At 42.4% G+C, this 21,460-nt stretch overlaps 1 protein-coding gene across 2 annotated transcripts in view; it reads right to left on the bottom strand.

The window, feature by feature from the left end:
* Positions 1-11,207: 11,207 nt before the first annotated feature.
* LOC103057723 (vascular endothelial growth factor receptor kdr-like) overlaps positions 11,208-21,460 on the bottom strand; it is a 166,922-nt gene continuing 156,669 nt past the window's right edge. For both annotated transcript variants that reach the window (XM_088129275.1, XM_088129276.1), the window contains exon 30: positions 11,208-15,494. In XM_088129275.1, the coding sequence (XP_087985401.1) occupies positions 15,296-15,494 (199 nt within the window). In that variant the 3' untranslated portion in view covers positions 11,208-15,295. The remainder of the gene's footprint in view (positions 15,495-21,460) is intronic.

The following is a 21,460-nucleotide window of genomic DNA, read 5'->3' as shown; positions in this document are numbered from 1 at the left end:
ATTAATTGTATAAATATCTAATATGTAATAAATTATATGTCTGTATTTATTAGTTTATTACCCTTAAATGAAATGAAAATAAATTTGTTTTTATCCTGACTCTGTCTGCTTCATAGACCTGACTTTGGATGGATTTTGGGATGGCAGCCCACCCACTTACTTACTTAAAGCTTAAAAAAAAAAAAAACCCAAAGTTTATCAGTCCTGGTTTAAACTGAGAAGTTAGGCCAGAAATGTGAGCTAAAAAAGTATCTGAAGTAAGAAGCTTGCACAGTTATACATTTATAGAGTGGAGAGAAATGTTGATAACCCATGTTATCAAAAATAAGCTGACTGGCATTTGACATCATGACTGGTCAGCTGTTATTATACAACTATATAAAGGTTGCTTGTTCCCTCCTTAAGTGGTCAGAACCTTGTATGCTGTGCCTAGCACTGTTCCAACAAACTTGGCTCAAGCAGATCTGTGGTCTCCGCTCGTAAATTGGATCATGGGGAATTTCCCCCTTCGGTGTCTGGTTTTGGGTATGAGATTTAGCTAAGCTGGTTAAATGATCCAGGAATATGGGAGAAGATTTCAACCAAAGAGCTTGCTGATGGACAAGCAGCAAGGGAATACATGACCGGTCATGATTGCCTCAATAGAAATATAGTGGGTTACGTGGAACAATGAGTATAAGTTGTGGGCCAAGTCAAGTAAGGGTGCTCAGACCTCGGTGTTCATCTCAAGCCAGGAATAAACAGGAATGTGCAGCTCCAGACGCTGAAATCAGCAGGAAATTCCAGGCTTCTGGGTTGGCCATGCTAGGCATAACCTGTCATCTGCAAACCAGGATCTCTTGCTTGCTAGCTGTATGGAAATTGGCTGAAGGGTGTATGCACACATATACCTCCAAACACCCACACTGCACATCTGGTTCCATACACAGTCCCTACTCAGTTCCAACAACATTGCTGGATTGTGAAGTCACTGTCTGCTGCTTCATCTTTATGGAGTTCAGTGTAGTAGGTCAATGATGTAGGCAGAACAGCTCATAAACTTTACTAATTTGATATTTCTTGGAACAGTAGCTTTTGGGCCAAGAGAGGGACAGAGAAAGAGAGAAAGGTGGATTCCCTCAATGGCCGGCATGGGTGTATGGCTTTCTATTTGTCTAAAAATAAATAACCATGTACGTGTGGGATGATGGGAGAACTCACTGAAGGACCAGATTCTGAAAAGAATGGGGATGGTTGCAACTCATGGCTTGAATGCATAGCTGAGGTCAGTCTTCTTCTTTTGAAACAAGGAGGGAAGAAAGGGGGCAGAGATGTTCCCTGCACAATTTCCTGAAGGAGGAAACGCTAGAATTTGCTCAAATCTTGGAGCCTGATAAAAATATATCCATACCCATCTTAACCATCCTTCACTTTGTCAGATCATGTCCTTGTTTTACAGGAATCGCACACACTGCAATCAGCAGGCAGGCGGAACACACAAATATTTCTGAAGGACGTGCCTTGTGGTGTAGATTTTCCTGCAGTGTGTATACTTGTTCCTTTCATCTCACAGCCATGGGAGAGATGGGGGGCAGGCAGGAAAGAGAATGGAGGGATATTGACATCCTGTCTTGTTTTTGAACTTCACAGGGGCTGCCTTCTGTTGGAAACAACAACCTTTGGTCTAATCTGGCAAGATTCCCCCTCTGTTCTATGGGGTGTTTACCCATTGAGCTGAGCTGAGCTGAGCTGGTTCTCCCTGCTCACGCAGCTGTCTGCCACTGGTTTTAAAGCTGCCTTCCCAAACCTGGAGCCCTCCAGATGTGCTGGGACTGCTGTTTCCAGAATTCCCATCCCACACACCTCGGAGTTGTAAGGCACATAGCAGTGGAGAGTGGACAACGCTGTTTGCATTAAATAAGTTGTCACCTTGGCATGGCAGGTTGAACCTGGACCATAAAAGAACAAAGTATTTAGTTATTGCAACCTTCTCCAAAGGCTGGCAGATATTCACAGATGTAAGACTGCAAATCTTCAGGAATCCTCAGGAATCCTTGAAATCCTTAGAAATCCTCAGGAATCCTTGAAGGAATTAGTTGTGCTAATACCTGCTCTTGTGGTTATTCTCTAACCAAGGGCTGTCCACATTATTGTCCCTATTTCCCATTAGATTTACCAATCTGTGGGAAGAACCTTGAAAAAAGGTGGGTTGTCTCTCAGCTCCATTTGGAAGAAGAAGGGGGAAAATGTTTGCTTGTATCAGATTTTAACAAAGGTGTGTCAGAAGGCGTGGCTTTCTTTGCATTAGCAGCACAAAAGGGTCACCCACATTGGGCAAAAGTTCAGTGGCAATAGGTGAGGGACCGGCGCTGAAGGAAAGCTTGTTTGAGTTTTATTTTACATTTTTGTAGTGTTAATGGAGGCAAAGGCCTAGGTCTACACGTATTTAACAAATACAACTTTAACTGGAAGAGAATGTAGCACCAGGAGGAATGCCCCATCCTAAAATGGGAATATTGGCAGGGGAGGGGAGGGTCAGAACAGTCAAGATGGCATATCCAACCGAATGATGGAAGTCTTGTGTCTTCCATTGCATGGTTGTGGTCACCTTTTTGACTCTGTTGACCCCCCCATGGATGCCCCTGCCCTGTAAGATTGGCATGTTCTTTCCAAATGGCCTTTTTGAAGGAAGAGTGCTGACCATCTACCCATGAAAGCCTCCCAGCATCGTTTCCACCACAGCTGGAAACGAGGAAGCGCCATTAAGAGGCCTTTTAATTTTCTTCTTCCCTTTCCAACCTTACTTCCTTTTTTGCTCTGTCTTTTTTGCTCTGTCTTTTTAGCTCGAGGCCAGGGACTTTCTTGATGCGATTGATCTATAAGCCACTCTGGAAGCGGAAGGAGGGAAGGAAGGAAGGAAGGAAGGAAGGAAGGAAGGAAGGAAGGAAGGAAGGAAGGTCGGTCTTGGATGGATGGATGAATGGATGAATGAATGAACTATGGTTGGGAATAAAAGCTGTCAAAATCATTACAACTATTGCAACTGCAATGTGGAATGCAGAACTATTTCCATTTTCTTGTGTAGCCCCTAAAGCAATCAAATTATTTATTTATTCATTTATTTAATACAAATTTATATAGCCTCCATTAACATTGACATGTTAAATCATGGTTAATATTGATATGATACCTTCCCCACTTATCTTTAACAGTCTAAGTCAGTGTTTCTTAAAGTGTAGTCCAAGGACCCCTGGAGGTCCCCCAAGACCTGTCAGGGGTCCACAAAATCAAAATTATTTGCCAGATATCGAAGATATTTGCAAAAATTTAAAAGAAGCTCTCTCCTCTCATTATTTTTTGTTAAAAAATATAGTTTGGTTTCCATGAAAAGTATTCTATTTATGTTAGTATCTAATGGGTTTAATACTGTTATTTTTACATGATTCTACATAATACATCAATATTACATTACACATAAATATTCTACAAATGCATAAATAAATAAATGCATCAATAAATATTCTGCAATATTAATTTTTAATATGGTAAATATCAATAAATACAACCTGTAAAAACCAAAGCTCTTTTGGGGTCCTCCATAATTTTTAAAAGTGGGAAGGGGTCTTGACAGCAAAAAAGTTTAAGAAACACTGGTTGAAGTTATCTAAATATGAGAGTGTTCATAAAACTCTGTATAATCCATTGTGTTAAAATAATGTAATGTATTATGTATGTCTCATAACAATATAATAAAATAAATTAATTTTTCTAAAAAATTATATAGCCGCCCATCTCCATACAAGACTCTGGGCAGCTCACAACTAAAAAATAGTATAACTGCAACGAAGAGTACAACAATCAGAGACATATAAAACCATATAAAAATACATAGCCGAGGTAGTCAGATCCATCCGTAAGAGTCAGTATAGTCACGGCTCCAGTTCTACCACACTCCTGGGTCCCCGTGCCTGGGATTGATTGATTAATTAATTGAATGATCCCAAGATCTGGGGGAAACACAGCATTTCTGCCACTTGTTTCTTCTCATGTGAAGTGCATGCGTGTTAGAATCTGTGTGCTTGTAGGGTCAGCCCCTTGAGTTTTTGGAGGAAAAAAAAGGGACATAAATCTATAGACGCTCTCTTAACCTTCCATCTGACTTCTGGAAGGAGGCCCTCTTGCAACCTTGCAGTGCCTTTTCTCTTCCAAGGTGAGATGATTCATTCTCAAGTGAATTCATTGCCCCTCAGGGAACTTCAGGTAAAAAAGAACTCTGGATTTTGGGTGGTCTGATTAATCATCTTGGCCAGCAACTTTTCTGACAGTTTTCTGATACCATGGATGGAATATGATAGATGGAAGAAAACCTACAGGAGTTTTTCCATAGTTTTCTGCTTTCTGAGTGGACTAACCTAGTTGTTGTTAGGCTGGTACCCTCCAAAATTTTTGGACTACAACTCCTATAATCTAAATCAGTGCTCCTCAATCTTGACAACTTTAAGATGTGTGGACTTCAGCTCCCAGAATTCCCCAGCCAGCATGTGTGGACTTCAACTCCCAGAATTCCCCAGCCAGCATGCTGGCTGGGGAATTCTGGAAGTTGAAGTCTACACATCTTAACATTGGCAAGGTTGAGAAACATTGATCTAAACCAACTGTCATACCTGCTACAGACTGCTGGGAGTTGTAATCCAGCTTCTGAAAACCAGTTGTGTTGGATTAGGCTGGGTGAGCCATTTAAACTGAAACGGATGCAAAAGATTGGAAGTAAGCGCACTAACTTGCCCAGAAATAACATTTTCAACACTCCTCCGGGCTGTTGGTGTTTGTTATTTTTTTCGCCAGTCACAGTCATGATAGAAATGTTCTTTGGACAGCGAGATGTAATTGGTTTTGATCTTTGCGCAGGTAACAAGGTTGTTTGGTGCCTGGAGGGGCACCGCAACAAGAAAATGGAAAGATTTCAACCCTTCAGTAGATTCAGGTCTGCTTTTTGCTTCCAGCAGGAGGTCTGCGGATCCATGTGAAGAGTGGTAAGTGAGGGAATGAATGTGTGCTGGGAAATGCCATCTTTATTTTGTTTAGTCATTTCTCCTGAGCACTAATACCCATCGAAGGGTCTGTGAAGGGCAGGGTAGCAAAATCTGCAAGAAGGTGGGCACAGCATTGTAAGGGAAGCCCCACTCCTTATCTATGTGCATGTGCCCTGCACACATGCACAAAAGAGATTGCAACTTTGCGCCCACCACCAGATAGATTTTAACCCCTGTCTGTGGATCTCCCCGCATCGCACACATGTAAAAAGGTGTGTCTTCAATCATCCGGTTGTGCCCCCAATTTCAATGTCACTGATTCTCTTAGGGACACCCCCGGGCACTACCATCTCTGCCAAGGGGGACCCTGCTCTCCCACCCCTGGAATAGGGGTCATCCCTTCCCCCAGACGTCTCCATCTGTAGCTTTGCTGGAAAGTTTTGAAAGGCTGTTTGTACTCCAGCTTTGTCCTAGATGCTACCTTGCTCATAAGCTCCTTGTGAGTCTGATGTGGCCAAATACTATTCTGTGATCCTTAAGAGTAGGGTATCTGGAAACAAAGCTTGGAATTTGATAGCGCGTTAATTTTTCTTGGTGCTTCTTAGCTCATAATTGCTTTTCTAGGTTCCATTTACTGTGGCTGAGAGATAACATTAGATTTTATGGACTCCGTTCTCCAGCTTTGTTTTGCTCCTCTGCGGTTAGACTAAACATGAGCTTCTCTTTCCACTCATCCCCTTCAAAGGTTTCACCAATACACCTTCATCCAAAACGATCTCTGTGGAATATGGTGGTTGATTTTTTTAAAAATGTTTTGTGAACCACCCAAAATTGTGGTTCAAAATATGGGTGGCTATGTAAGTCCATTAAATATAAATACATAAATAAATAAAATTTCAATTCCATCTTTTCGAAACAGAAAATATTTCTTCAGCTGCAGCTTAACTGCAGTCAGCCGCAGCTGCTTTCTGAGATGTTTGTGGTGGAATAAATGTGGTGGCCCATTCAAAGGTCCCTCTGCAAATAGTTAATTCTAAGGGCAAGGAAAGTCTCTTGCCCACTTCGTGGCTTCTCACCGCCTTCATACTAAGTCAGGAAATGGGACCACAGAGTCTGCAAGCCCTAGGGGAGTCTTCTCCCACCTTTTAGAGAGGTGGTAACACTCGGAGTTCACCGCTTCCTCATCTCCTCCTTTTAAAAGAAAGAAAGAAAATGAATGAGGTTGGTGTCCCCTGATCTGACCCTTTTTAGTTCAAGCCTGAGACATAATGTCTCTATCCAGGACATCTTCAGGGGGTGTCAAAAAGTCAAGTTGGTGTCCGTAACCATGTGATTAAACCCCTGCTCCTTTTTTATGCCATCACGCAGTTGCTGTCTCCGTCTTGAGTTTGGGTTCCCCTCTGTGGATGCCCCTGTCTCTAAGTATGGAATGAAATGATGCTGTTTTGAATAATGCTGGACGTGGGTCCATGCAACCAGCAGGAGTGGACTTGAGGCCACGTTTGGTCCAAAGCAAGTGCCAAAGAGACTGGGATTTCATTTGTATGTTTTAAAAACCCAACCCGCTGGAATTCAGTACATTACGATGTCCTGTTCTTTTGGAGGCAGACTTCTGGTGTGCTGGATTCCTGACTGACTCTAGGTTTGATGTCTGAATTATCACATAGCCGTTTCCTGAACGTTCCTCTTTAATGTGCAGTTGGCGTCTTCTAATTTCCTACAGCCTTCGAGTGAACACCGGTGGGATGGCCGAAGCAGAGGCCTGCAAGCAAATGCCACTAGGGCATAAGACTTTAACCAGAGAGGAGGTCCTCGCTTTCTCCGACTCTTCCCTTTAGTCTCCTTGACTCGCGCCATGTTTTATTGTTGGCTGCACGGTTGCGAAGATGATTTGTGACACCCTGGCTTGGGGCATCAACAATGCAGAGCAAAGTTGGCAAATAAATCTGAGGAAAAGGTCAAAATTCTTTTCAGGGGGGTGGGGTGGAAACCAGGGGACAATTTAGAAGTGTGTGTTTTATGAAGAGGCAAATTAACCTCTGGGGCTCAGGAAATTTATTCTGACAAAAGTTTTGCTTCGGCACAGAGGCTGCTGCCTATAGAATAGGATGGGCTCCGCTGGCCCCCCAATGATCGGAGACTGTGGCTTTGTTCTGCAGAAGAGAGACTGCCCGGATTGCTTGGTGGGTCCTGGAGAACTCAAAGTCAGTTCCATGTCCAAGGCGAAAGGTAGAACCGTGTGTGTGTGTGTGTGTGTGTGCGTGTGCGCGCATTTAAATCTGTTTTATCTGGCCATGAAAGCTTTCCCTTGTGATCTTATGAAAGAGAGAGGAATTAATGTATGCACCTGATGTGTCACAGAATGGCAGCTGTATTTCTAAGAATATCTGGACAGACAGCATTAAAGCTGCCTTCACTGGTGAACAATTTACAACATTCCTGTTATGGCTGCTGTGCCATGGCTGTAAGTTCATTTTAAGGCCAGCCCCACTGTTAGACAGGGTGAGGGGAGTGCCTCAGGGGGCCTCCTGCTTGTTCATGTTGATCCCTCCAGTTCTTCCCTTTTTTGAAGGACTACTCTATATGCGAAGCAATTTGTCGAGCCACCTCAAGATACTGGCTTCTTTAGGTATGATGGCGATTGCTCATGGTTTATGAAAAAGCATAATGCATCGTTGTTGTTGGGGCAGGGAAGATGCAATTGCCAATCCAGTCAACCTATCATGCATCTGGGAAGGGACACCATCTAATCAGGCAGTCTTTGGTAACCTTATCTCGTTGGCTTTCAATATACTGTATTTTGACTTGTTTTTGCTACACATATTTTCAAGCACATGTTATCATGTTATATTAGGTCTGAAGTAGTATGGGCCAAATTAGAGGAATTGCCTACTCCCATAAAGACGTATCTGGTTTTTGCATTTTGAAGAGTATCTGCTACTGGCTGAACTACAGGCTGTCAATATTTATTTAGCAATGACTTAATAGGATTCTATCATGTATAAGAAATTCCTGGTACGTTTGTTGGGTCTCTCGCTATGAATGGTTTTACCTTAAGTTGAAAACGTATTTGCTTGCCCCAGCAGATAAAGTACATATTTTTTTCACATAAATTGTTGATATTTGTACAGTGCTAATAAGAAGTTATGAATGAATGAATGAATGAATGAATGAATCAATCAATCAATCAATCAATCAACCAATCAAATAGAAATAGTAGCCATCTGCAAGATGTTTTTAGATTTGTAATAGAGTCCATGTTTTCCATCCAGGAAGTCTGAAGTTGAGAAAGAGCAAGAGAAAAGGAGGGGTAAGGGGAAGAAATGATACTGTTGAACATAGTAGCACACCTACTGATATAGAAATGAACAATATCTCAGAGCTCAACCATGGGAGACATGCTGGACTTAGGGGCAGAAATGGTGGCTCAGAACATCCACCTGCCCAGCTGAAGGCCTTTAGCCTGTTTTGAAGGGGTTAAAAAACCAAGGATGGAGTTTGGGGCTGTTCCTCCCATGTAGTGTGAAGTATTGGGAGCTTAAATTGTCAGGTGGCATCTCATACCATCTGGCAGCACAATCCCATAGCCAAGGAGGCTATCTGGGCAGCGAATGCTACCTATGGACTATGTGCTTCATGTGCTTTAAAAAAACAAAGTCATTTTATGTTATTTTATTATTAATGTCCACCTTCTGTTTGCATATATGTTCCCATTTAGCCCTATGTTGTTGGAAGATTCTTTACAAAGGATGCATCTAACACTCATACAGTTCTCCTCATTAAGGAGGAGTCTCTCTGCTTTTTTTGCAAAATCTTTCTTCCCCAGCATGTTTTTTGGTGCTGTATCAGCCCAATCAATTCCTCCCACCTCAACTGCTGCTAATGATTGGATCTTTGCCCCAGAAATAACATATGATATTCTCAGGAGAAGCTTCATCTGAAGCATTTCCTTAGATTTGGAACACATTTTTGCTGCTTTCCCCCACCCTTCCTACTACCTTCTGTGGACTTTCAGCTGACACCGATAAACAGCAGTGCAAAGCTGTGTCATGGCGTCAGTTCCAGTGAAATTTCTCCTCCACCCAGCTTTAATGCCTGAGCTAAATTTGGGGATTTTGCCAGGGTTAGGATTCAGTTCAAAATATTTGCTAAGCCTCCTGCACAAAGTGATTTGGGATTCTCTGTCCCAGGAAATGACCTTAATCCAAGACAGAAAGTTTGCCCATCTAAATCAGTGTGACCTCCTTCGCATGTGTGCATGTGCAAAAAATCCAGGATCCTGTGGCTCGTGAAAGCTTTGGGATGTAGATATGGATTTAAATCTATATCCATAGCTGATGTAAAAGAAAATCAGAAGTCATTTCCTTACACTTCTTTTTTCTTTCTTTTCCTTTTGCACTCTTGGCATTGTCTCTTTTTTCTGTAGTTTCTTTTCTTCCTTTATCTTAAATATTAGTTCTTGTTAGTATTTATCTTTCTTGTTTAAACATTTAATAAAGTTATGAGCAAAAAGAAGGAGAAGGAGGAGGAGGAGGAGGAGGAGGAGAAGGAGAAGGAGAAGGAGAAGGAGAAGGAGAAGGAGAAGGAGAAGGAGAAGGAGGAGAAGGAGAAGGAGAAGGAGAAGGAGAAGGAGAAGGAGAAGGAGGAGAAGGAGAAGGAGAAGGAGAAGGAGAAGGAGAAGGAGAAGGAGAAGGAGAAGGAGAAGGAGAAGGAGAAGGAGAAGGAGAAGGAGACGGAGAAGGAGAAGGAGAAGGAGAAGGAGAAGGAGAAGGAGAAAGCTTTGGGACGTAGTCCCCTAACTCTCTACAAAAAGTTACTTCCCAATTGCAATTTTTAATAAGGGAGAAGAAATAAAATATGAACAGCATGGGGATTAATTGTATTAGGGTGATTTGTTTTGATGAAATGTAAGTGTATGCTCGTTTTCCTTCAGGTATTGTCAGCTTCTTTTTTCTGCCCACCTACTTTTGGGAATAACATCTCAAGATGCCACTCAAAAATCAAAGGCGGTTCTCCGATGGGCCTCAATGTAGGGCTACAATACTGGGGCTGCAACAATCCAGATGACCATTAGATGGCAGAAAACTGTGGGATTTAAGATGTGCTAGAAAAATCTTGGAGAAGATCCCTGCACCAAGCAAAGGACATCTTAAGGAACCCCAGGCTGAGTCTTTCTCAGTGATAGATCCCATTTGGAACAGCTTAGCCCCAGATATCCAGACCATCCCCTCCTTTCTACATTTGCAGATGGTTGTAAAAATGTTGCTCTTCAGAAACACATCTGGGGAGGAGTAAGATCCTGCTGAGAGCCAGTTTGGTGTAGGCACAAGGCTAGAACACAGGAGGTCATGACTTCTAGTCCTGCTTTACACACAAAACCAACTGGATGACTTGAGCCAGTCATCCTCTCTCCTCCCGAGGAAGGAGGCCAGGGCAAACCACTTCCAAAAAACGTTGCCAAGAAAATTGCAGGGACTTGTCCATGTAGTCGTCAGGAGTCAACACTGACTCGAAGGCATCAAAAAACGAGAAGAAAAAGTTTTCCCTGAACGGTGGCACATCAGATCGACTGATTATTCATTCATTCATTATTAATACATTTTTACTTTTAATTGTCTGACGTGAACACAGTACTGCGAACTGCTCAGAGTCTTCGGAAATGGAGGACCACAGAAATAGTAGTAATAAATCATGAACTTTCTGTAAACGTGGACTGTTATAGATTTTAATTGTATAACTATTTATTGTTTTAATATGTTGTGAGCTGCCCAGAGCCTCCCCATTGGGGGGAGATGGGCGGGGACAAGTTTAATAAATAAATAAATAAACAAACAAATTTGGGAAAACAGCACTTGCATTATAGACGGGTTTAGTATGTTTACCCAGCTTCAATGGGATTTGTAGAGGGGCCCCATGGCAAAATGCTTAATGGGATTTGTTGAGGGCCCCTTAAAGCAGAGTTCCTCAACCTCAACAACTTTCAGATGGGTGGACTTCAACTCCCAGAATTCCCCAGCCAGCAGGCTGGGGAATTCTGGGAGTTGAAGTCCACCCATCTGAAAGTTGTTGAGGTTGAGGAACCCTGCCCTAAAGGGGAAAATGCTTTGAACTTACTGAAAAGTGAGTTCCAAGTCAGAGTTGCAGAAATTCACCCAGGACATTGCAGGCCAAAACAGAACACAAAGGAGGCTTAGGCTATATAAATATAGAGTCCTTTTAATTTATATTTGGTTAATAATTACAATACATTTCGGACTACATGAAGAGAGCAGGTTCTTTTCAGTGCATACATTCTTCAGAAAGACTTTGGTTTCGGCAGAAGTTCCATAGAAGTTAAAGCAGGGTGGAATTCTGGCCTGGTTCATTTTTTTCTGAAAGTCTTGAACTTACAGGCTCGGGTTTGTGATTCGCACTGCTGCGATTCCCCAGATGCCCAACGGACTTTCAGGGGCATTTGGGGAGGGGTGAGGAGGCCCCAAAGGCAAATATAATGGCTATGACCGGTAATAGCTGCTTGCTAAACATTTACTAGCACACCACTGGCCCTCTTTTTTATCTGCAGTGTGGATCTGATGGATGTCAAAAAGGGGTAGGGTTTCAGTTACACGGGCATGGCTGCCATCTTTATACCCACCCCTTGTGGGCACCCCTGCCAGCATGCCCAATTCTGGGACTTGTAGTTCAACCATCTTTGGAGGGCACCAGCTATGGGAAAGCTGGTATATAAAGAAATAACAGCGTATGGATGAAAAGTTTATTATTAAACTTGAATAATAATGCAAGTTTAATGAATTAGGCAGGGCAGTGTGTGTGAGTGTGTAGGGGGAAGTAGGAGTGCTTTGCAACAAATATAGGCTGCCAGATCAATTTTGAATATATTCAAGCAAGTTTACAAAGGCCAGCAGCTGAGTGTCTTCTGAAGTCATAAAGAAATCCCTGAGTTGTGTTTAATCACATCAAAATATACCACTTTGGGCATCTGGTTCCTCTTTCAGACCAGCACTGACTGTTCAGTCTTACTGGAGAATATAACCCCAGATACTGCATCGTTTGCCCTTCAATCGGATTTCCAACCCAATATTCGTGTGGCTCTTTTCACTGTTTTCAGAAAGTGCAGTAGCATTCAGACAAACCAAATTTTGACCACAGCAGTCAAAAACCAACGGCTTTGTGATAGGGCACGGGGTGGGGGTGGCAGAAGACCTCTTCGTAGAGCACCCAGATAGGCGTGAATCTTGTGAGTCTTCAAGCAGAGGGGACGGGTTCAGTAAAAGAGACCCTTGGGTCAGAATTTCCTGCTCTTTTATAGTTAAAAAAGGGATACGCAGGTTAAATAAATGCATATTTATACTAGATTGCTTCTACTGAATAAACACTATGAACATATGTTAAAATCCAGCCAAAATTGAGCAGTTTAGCCATCTTTTGTGGGAAGGAGTTGCAGAAATGTTTCCCTGTTCCAGTGGAAAGCAAAGGACTTGACCAATGCAATCTCATATGGGCTTACTCAGAAGTAAGCTCCAGTGAACTCAAAGGAATTGGCCACCTTTTAAATTTGCATAGGATTGCAGTCCAAAAGGCTTGATTTTGGCTGGATTCTATTATATCTAGAGATATTTCAACAATATTAGAAAAACACTGTAATTAAATTAAGGGGCAGGGGAGGAAGAAGAGGAAGAAAAGTGAGCATAAAAAAGAATATTAGTAAATAAAATACAAGGAATATCTGCTGATTAAAAACAAAACAAAATTAGACTTATCCATGCAACTGAAAGAGAAATCACATCCTCCCAGAGACGCTCAGCAGTGAATCTCTGAATGGGCTTTTGGCCCTAGGAAGAGGCACAGGGCACTATTTTTCCCCCCAAAAGTCCAGTTCACTAGAAAAAGCCTATTGAGTTGTTGCTGAGCTTTAGACTCAGTGCTTAGAAGGCATTTGCCTGCCAACAAAGAGATTCCGTTACAGTCCATGGGCATATTTGGTGTGGAGTATGGAGGGCCGTGAGGAAAGGGGCAAGATGGGAAGGAAGGAAGGAAGGAAGGAAGGAAGGAAGGAAGGAAGGAAGGAAGGAAGGAAGGAAGGAAGGACGGAAGGAAGGAAGGAAGGAAGGAAGGAAGGAAGGAAGGAAGGAAGGAAGGAAGGAAGGAAGGAAGGAAGGAAGGAAGGAAATGCATCGTGTTGCATTCATACATAGTGGAGGACAGTGTCTTGTTGCCAGTGTTGAAGTAAGATTCATGCTTGTGATGGTTAGAAGTGCCACTTATCTTCACTGACTGAGAAATCACACCAGACTAGAATGGGGATTCAACAACCCATCAGCATCCATTCTGCATCAGGAGGGGTTAAGAAACCCTTCTTACTCCTCAGGATGCTTGGAACCCCATCCCCAGGGGACCTGACTGTGGTTCTGTCCACTTTGGAAGTGTGGTTGAAACCTGATTAGGCTCTCAGGCTAACATAAGGAACAGACTCCTGGCCGAGAAGATACTAGTGGCAGGGTTTGTGCATTTCCTAAATGGTGATGTGCTTTGCTTTCGCTTATGTGTGATTTGTGAATCCGGCTAATAGATCTAGAGTCCCCTTTGTATGGTTGGAATCCCAGGAATATGGAAATGATCACAACTGGTTTTTGTCTTCCAGATCCGAAAAATGTATCACCAGCTGCACCACCATTTGGGTCCTCAAGGTCCTTTAAGAGACCTGACCTTCCGAAATCACCAAAGGAAGCTTTTCAAAGCATGGAGCTAATCTTTTCGCGGCACCTATCAGTTGCTAATGCTGGAGTCTAACCACTAATGTCATTTATTTCTAGAGAGGCCAGGTCAAAAATAGACAGCCATCCCTCCGTTTCTTTTCCTTTAGACCTTCTAAATTTTTTAGCTATGTATAAACAACAAGGCACTTGAAAAATTTGGGCGGTAGCAGCATTTCCCTTTCTTTTTGGTTACATGAATATAGCTTTCTACAAAAAAAAAGTTTGTAAGGCACATTCCATCCACAATTTTTTTTTTTTTCTCCCAGTAACTTTCTCAAGGACTTAGCATATATGAGCAAAGTTTTTCCACCCTTGCTTACATTCCTGGGTTAGAGAGCAAGGCACAGAATCAAGGGCATGGAGTGGGGGGCCCTCAAAAACGTCAAGAAGATGACCATGATTACATGATCAAAGCCTCACCATCTTGATTTTTCTGAATACCAACCCCCCCCCCCCCCGCCCTCCAACATCCCTGAACAGGATCCAAATCCATTTGCACCCAGGTCAGCTTGGTACACAGAAAGTTTGTCCTTTTCCACTGATCCTATGACTAAACTATTGGCAAATTAAGTGCTTTCAAAGGAAGCCCGTTTTTTCTCTAGCTACACGGCTTATTACAACAGAGATGGGGAAACAGACATGCTTCTCCATGCTTAACTGAAGCTCACTGGACTTTAGAAGGGTTTCTCTTGCTGTGCATTAAGCAGGGTGCTCTACTGTAGCAGCTTCAGGGTCTGGAGAGCAAGCAATTCTTACACCTCCTTTAAGAAGCTTTTCTATTCACAGTTTCATGGGGTCTGACTTTCCTAGCCCACTAGAACACCTGAGGCCTTTTCTTTCCTGTACTCTCTCTCTCTCTCAATATATATTTCATTATTATTGCATTTAGCTAGTGCTCTTACACGTGTTGCCCAATGAGCAAAATTATCCACACAGAACCCTTCTCAGCCTCGTTTTGCGGGCTGGTTGTGGCTAAATATAAATTGCAATTTGAGAGTGTGTCGGTGTGCCTGCGTGTTCTGGCAGATTCCTTCAGGTTCTGCAATAAATCTGATTTTCAGAATTCAGGCTAAGTTTTAATCGCTGTTCCTAAAATATTGAGGATAATTATTCTTGGACAACAAGCCTTGGGGTTTAGAACTGAATTTTCATAGCAACTGCTTACAAGCAACAAAAAATTTAAAAAAAGGAAAAAAATTGGTATGCAGCCCAGAGCTTTGAGAGAGCAAACCCCACTGAATAAAAGATGGACTGCATGAAAAAAAAAAAAAATCAGTGGGGAAGGCTGGGAAATAAAAGCCAGAGAGGTGGGGAGGCAGCCTGCAGAGAACCGCTCTTAAGAGAATTCCCACTTGCACTGTGTACAGCGAGGTCAATGTGCGTTTGACTCCAAGGACAAATTAGCCATGATCTGGCTTCTCCGCTTGGGACAGCAGTTCTGTTAAGCAAGAAGAAAACCAGGAAGCTGGCTTAGAATACTGCATGGTCAGAGATGCAAAACATAGTGGTCACCCCAGGGCTGGTTGGCTACACTGGAGGAGCTGAGTACTGGATCACAGAGTTATAATCCGGAGGCGGGCTATGGCACTCCAGGCTGGCATCCATTGGCAGGAGAATGGAGTCTTCCATCAGGTCGTCCTCCAGTGGAACACTTGGGTGGTACTTCATGGATTCTCGCTCATTCTCGCTGAACACGGATTCTTTGCTTTTGTTGATTGCTTTTCTCCTGCAAGAAGATCCAGAACAAAACACCTAAAAGCTGGGTTTGAACCCCACAGTAAGTCACAGTGTGGTTTGCTTGAGGTTGTCTGAGTGTGTCATGTGAATCTAGTCACTGTAGTTCATAGATCATGGTTTATAGCTTAGTGTTGTGTGAATCCAGTCAACGTTGAATCATTCAATCAACTGGAGCTTAGTGCAAAAGCCGAACCCAGGGACAACAGGCAGCGTTTAGCTGTTTATAGCCTTGGATGACCACGAGGTTACATGTCTTTCCTTAGCCAGAGCTCTCCAGAAATGGTCAACTACAATGTCTATCATCACCATGCAGACTGAGGATGATGGATATTGCTGTCTAACAAGACTTGGTTGACCATGCTGTCGGGAATTAATCCAATGCATCTGAAAGATAATGGGAGGGCAAGATATTTTTATGCCATTCTGTGGAAAAGTTACTTTCGCTCCTCTACCCACCTCAGGGGACTGATTCTTGTCAGTGGACTTGAAGTTCTGTGAGCTGTTTAATTTATGGGGCATTACACTGGTCAGCAGAGAAGGGGAAATGCATGAAAATATCTCTGTAATTTGTGAAAATTACACTGCCGGATAAAAGAACAGTTATTAAAGCCTAGTCTGGGCTTGTGGTGAGACCTCTATATCATGTAGCGTCTCCATAAGTCTAAGGAGGTTGGTGTATGTTTACCCCATCTTCAGCTGCCACCTTGCAGCTGGGCATGACAGTATCTGCCAGTCCATGTTTAAAGAGAGCCTTTTAAACAAAGGCATTTGATATTTACTCTCCAGTCAAAGGGATGACAAGTGTGATCAAAAGCAAGTCCTGTGATTAACCACCTCCGGCAGACAGGCAATTAGTTCCTAGAAAATATTCCTTTCTCCAAAGATCATCCTCTGAAATTAAAACCATCCAGCGACCTTTGTTTCCTAGCCTTCTGACATTCTGTATTTACCGACATTTCATTAGATTCTCGACTTGCTTAGCAGATGACCCTAACGCTGAATTCCTCAATGTTTTTTCCATGCCATCAAGCATTTTCCTCTGGAGCTCTCAAACTCTTCTGATCCAGAGCTGAGTCTGGAGACATGCCTTAAATGTTACAACTGAATAAATGACTGATTTCAAGGTGGCCTGAAAGAAATTCTGTAAAAATCCTGAGACTAGATGAGGGAAGAGACTAAATGAGGGAAAGCTGCCAATTGTATTAATTTAGTAATTGACCTCAGTTAGTTTTTTTCTCCCCAGTGTTTGTAAAGTATAAAGTGGGGGGGGGGCAATCCTTCAGCCTCCTCAGTTTTCAGTGGCACTGTATATATCTGATCTGACCTGCTCTTTCCTTACATTCTGTAAGCAACAGGTAAGTGGATGAATTGCTCCTGAATATTTTTTAAAATCAATTCCTTACTTATATGGCACAAGAGGAAAATAAGGACACGTGCACAGTATGTAGCACGCCTTGGATTTCATGTATAAATTTGTGAAGAATACTCTAGTCATTGCATTTGACTGATTGGGTAGTTTGCTCCTATAACAAGCAAACCTATGGCAGAAGTTTTGTAGTGGGTTAATTCAGTTTCTTTTCCAAGTATGCCATTTGCAAAATGAGTTCTCAGAGATTAGATATGCTGATTAGTTAAAGGATAGTGTAAGGAGGTTGGGTTTTCACTCCTTTCAGCTGTTTTTTCCATTTTTATGGCTGGCATTTCCTTCCATCAGCATCACAAGCCACAGCTGGTTTTATGTTTCCAAGCATGGGCTCCCCATGTGTAGATAAAAAGAGTGCATCTATACATGCACACCATTCTATACTGTAATCACCCTTGCATGAAATTACAGGTAGTCCTCGACTTATGACCACAATTGGGACCCGAAGGTCCATCACTAAGCAATGCAGTCAATGAGTCATGCCTGATTTTATGACCTTTTTCGCTGCAGTTGTTAAGCTAATCACTGTGGTTGTTAAATGAATCACGTGGTCATTAAGTGAATCCAGCTTCCCCCATTGACTTTGCTTGTTGGAAGCCTCCTGGGAAGGTCGCAAATGGCGATCACGTGACCTGGGATGCTGCAACTGTCATAAATACGTGACGGTTGCCCGAATTTTGATCATATGACTATGAGGATGCTGTGATGGTCGTAAGTGCGAGGACCGGTCATAAGTCACTTTTTTTAATGTCATTGTAACTTTGAACGGTCATTAAACAAATGGTCATAAGTCAAGGATTGCCTGTACTTAATTTGATGGACTGAATAACTGCCCAATCTTTACAAGGAGTGCTATGCAGACAAAACCGAACTCCAAGTTGCGGTGAACATATGAAGCTACCGTTCCAGGAAAGAAAAAAGCCAGAATGTTTAGCTGCTTCATACAACTTGAATGTACAGTTGATTGAATGTAAGTTCAATCAGCCTTTACTCCTCAATGGTCCAGAAGAGAAAGAGCTAAATTGGAAATCTGCCCTGCAAAGGTGACAGCCAAGGGTATTGATGGAGTTTGGTCAAAAAAGTCAAGATAAAACCAAGACACATAAAAAACAGGCAGAGCTTTGATTGCCCCACTGTGGCTGCCATCTTGACCTTTTTGACCGCAGCCCACAGATACCCCTGGTAGCAGCCAAACAGACTAGGTTTACATTAACTTGCAAATCCCCATCTCTAATAATTGCGCGGTTTGTAATGCAAAGAAGGCAGATGTGTTAATTAGGAAGGTGCAATAATTTAACCTCAAATTAAATGTGGCAGATGGTGTCATTATTCCAGAATACAAAGATAGCTCAATCTTGTAGGTGCATTCTTAAGAGTAAGGTCCATCTTCTTCAGGGAAATGTGCCCCTAACAGAGAGTGTATTTAATAGATTTCTTCAAACTTAAAAAAAATCTCATAAAAAGGGAACCATAATTTTTGCAAGAAGCCAGATGGATCCATTTGTTCTTTGCAGCAGACGATATATTTTGTACCAGAATGAGTCTTACAATAATTGCAATAAACGAGCTGCTGGGGTTTATAAAGCTTATTATAGGTATTTAATGAGGATGTTTGGGGAGTTTTCTTTGCAAGATAAAAAGGTTTAAAGCCACTGATCACTTTAATAGCAGTTATGAGTAGGAACTGGAATTTGCTAAATTGAATGGGGCTGTTGAAATGACTGCCGCCCCCACTGTCTCCTGTATCTTGGAACAAATAATTGGATAGAGAAATAGAATGAATTCCTCATTTCTACACATTTCTAAAAGTGTGAATATGTAAAGCGATCAGGATGTCGTATAGTAGTTGAATAAGCTTTTATCTGTTAATTTCAGCTTTCTTCTGGGTTGAGATTATGTGATTAAAGTTTAGCATTGATTAAGTACATTGTTCAAAAGTAGGCAATTGGGTTCCTATCAGAATCTTCCTTAGCTCCCACCAGGTTCCCACTTGACATAATATTTAATTAAAAAAGTGGATAGATAGGAAGTCAGTTTAGAAGGCCTTGATCTGGGCTGCAGAAATCTGGACTTCCATTAGGGGGCAGCAGGAGTCAGAACATCCTCTGTCTTGTTGCCGGCTGTCTCTTGTATTGTAGCTCAGATATGGTAGCCCAGTGCCTGCATGCTGGAAAGCAAAGAACCTGCCTTTGGGATCTGTTCCACCCGGAGCCCATAATTGCTCTTAGGGGAAAAGTGATGGATGACTGCTGCCCAGAGGGGTTTTTATTGTTTTTTTTTGGAAGCGATCCGAGTGCAGTTAAAGCTAAAATGAACTATTATGAAGCATCCTTGGAGGGAAGACAGATGGCTGATCAGGTTGCTTCTGAAACGGATTGCTTTGTGACTGTCCAAGCCAGGGGACGTGCAAGGTCCCACTCGCACGTAATGCAGCTCGAGGGGGTCTGCAGGGTGTGGTCAAAACGGTCAAGGGGGTGGCTGCAACAGTTTTGATTGCACCATTGCAGCCACCAACTTGACTGTTTTGACCACACCCTGTGAATATCCCTGATGCAGCTACTCTGTATGGGCTCTCGGACAACTTAATTAACTTGTCCTTGCTGAGTCAAGGGAGTATATAACAACGGTTTAGAGCCCCAACCTAAGCAGTTGGTAAGACAATTGGAATCCCTAGGATTTTAGCCAGGAATGGGGAAGTCCCACCTATCTTGCACATGTTTGGATTTTAGCAGAAGCAACGGTTGGCCAAATGGAGTGGTTTCCTGGACATAGCTGAATGGTACTTAAAGATTACAAGGCCAGCCCTCAGCACCTCCAAGTAGAATTGGAGAAATTCTCCCCTGACTGTTGATTTCCTGCTACTTGGCATGATAATGCTGGGCCAAAGGGACTGACAATCACTCATTGATAAAAAGCACCTTTCTGTGTCCTTATATTTTTAGCCCTAATTATTTCTGAGCTTAGAGCAATACCTTTTCTAGGTGGCACAAAAGCAAAATGTTGCACCAGGAAATCCAAGGTCGATCTTCAGAGCTCTGTCTAGTCCAGTGTTGTCCAAACTTGGCCACTTTAAGATGAGTGGACTTCAACTCCCAGAATTCCCCAGCCAGCCATGCTGGCTGGGGAATTCTGGGAGTTGAAGTCCACTCATCTTAAAATGGCCAAGTTTGGACAACACTGGTCTAGTCTCTCACTGTGAATACATGGCCTTGCATTCACAGCGCCCTTGTCCATTCAGTGGAAAACTTCCTTTGTCACAGGCAAAGATTCAGCTTGCCTCTCCATGCATTCAGCAACTGAGTGCAGGGAAGATCTGAGCAGGGTCCATGCTCTCCTAAATTCAGTATGCTTGCTCAGATCTTGCCCACACTCTTCTCTCTGTCCTCCTAATCTCAATCATTCTCTGACACGATTCCCAGCATCAGAGGTTTCTATCTGTCTTCCGTGAACTCTTGATGTGAGCAATCTACGCTCGAGCCTGCCAATTCCCACCCCCAACACAAGGAAGAAAACAAACACGAGACAAAGAAAGAAAGAAAGGGAGAAGTCTCAGAAGTTCAAAAGCCACCCAGATTTGGAAGAGGTACTAAGCCTACCAGAAGTTTTATAGAAGATGAAGCGGGTTATTTGTAACAAGTCCAGAATAAATATTTTCAGTCAAAAGAGATGTATCATTAACAACCTTGATATATCCTTTTCTCCTGCCTCTCAGCAACTGACTTGGAAGAGAACTGGAAAGAGCTTATTTTCCAAAGATTGTGAGGAGATGCAAAGTTTCATTTGTGTCAGGGCTTAACCTGACATCTGTTTCAAGGCCAGACTACCCTATGTGAACTTAAATGAAGCAAGAAAAAGTAGAGATGCAAGTTTGATTTAATTGGCTTGAATCAATTATAGCTTTAACCTATACAGGTAGTCCTTGTTTAACAACCATTCGTTTAGTGACCATTTGAAGTTACAACGATGCTAAAAAAAGTGACTTATGACGGGTGCCCAAAGTTACAACTGTCCCAGCACCCCCGCAGACATGTGATTGTAATCTGGGCATTTGACAACCAGCTCACACTTACAACGGTTGCAGCGTCCCGGGGTCACATGATTGCCATTTGCAACCTTCCCAGCTGGCTTCCAACAAGCAAAATCAATGGGAAACCATGTGATTCACTTAACAACCATGGTGATTAGTGTCATAAAATTGGGTCTGATTTGCTTAACAACCGCCCTGCTTAACAATAAATTTTCTGGTCCCTATTGTGGTCATTAAGTGAGTACTTAATGCTGACACAACAGAATATAGTTATATTGATGATTACATATCATGATGATAATATGTCACTTTTTAATTTTTTTAATTTTTAATTTATATTTCAAATTTGTCACTGCCCATCTCACTGTGAGGTGACTTCCAGGAATGGCAGTGAATTTTAATTCATAGGAAAACATAGGGAGGCAAATGAATTCTGTGGACTTCCCCAGGATGTTTCCCCACTTGGCCCAATCTAGATATGTTGGGATTGCAAATTCAAGGAGGT

Source organism: Python bivittatus, unplaced genomic scaffold (assembly GCF_059951505.1).
Source record: "Python bivittatus isolate LINGU-HERP-01145 unplaced genomic scaffold, Pbiv_v1 ctg000790_np1212, whole genome shotgun sequence".
NCBI classification, from domain to species: Eukaryota; Metazoa; Chordata; class Lepidosauria; order Squamata; family Pythonidae; genus Python; species Python bivittatus.
The sequence above is the reverse complement of the archived record's forward strand: the minus strand, read 5'-3'. Positions and strand labels throughout refer to the sequence as shown.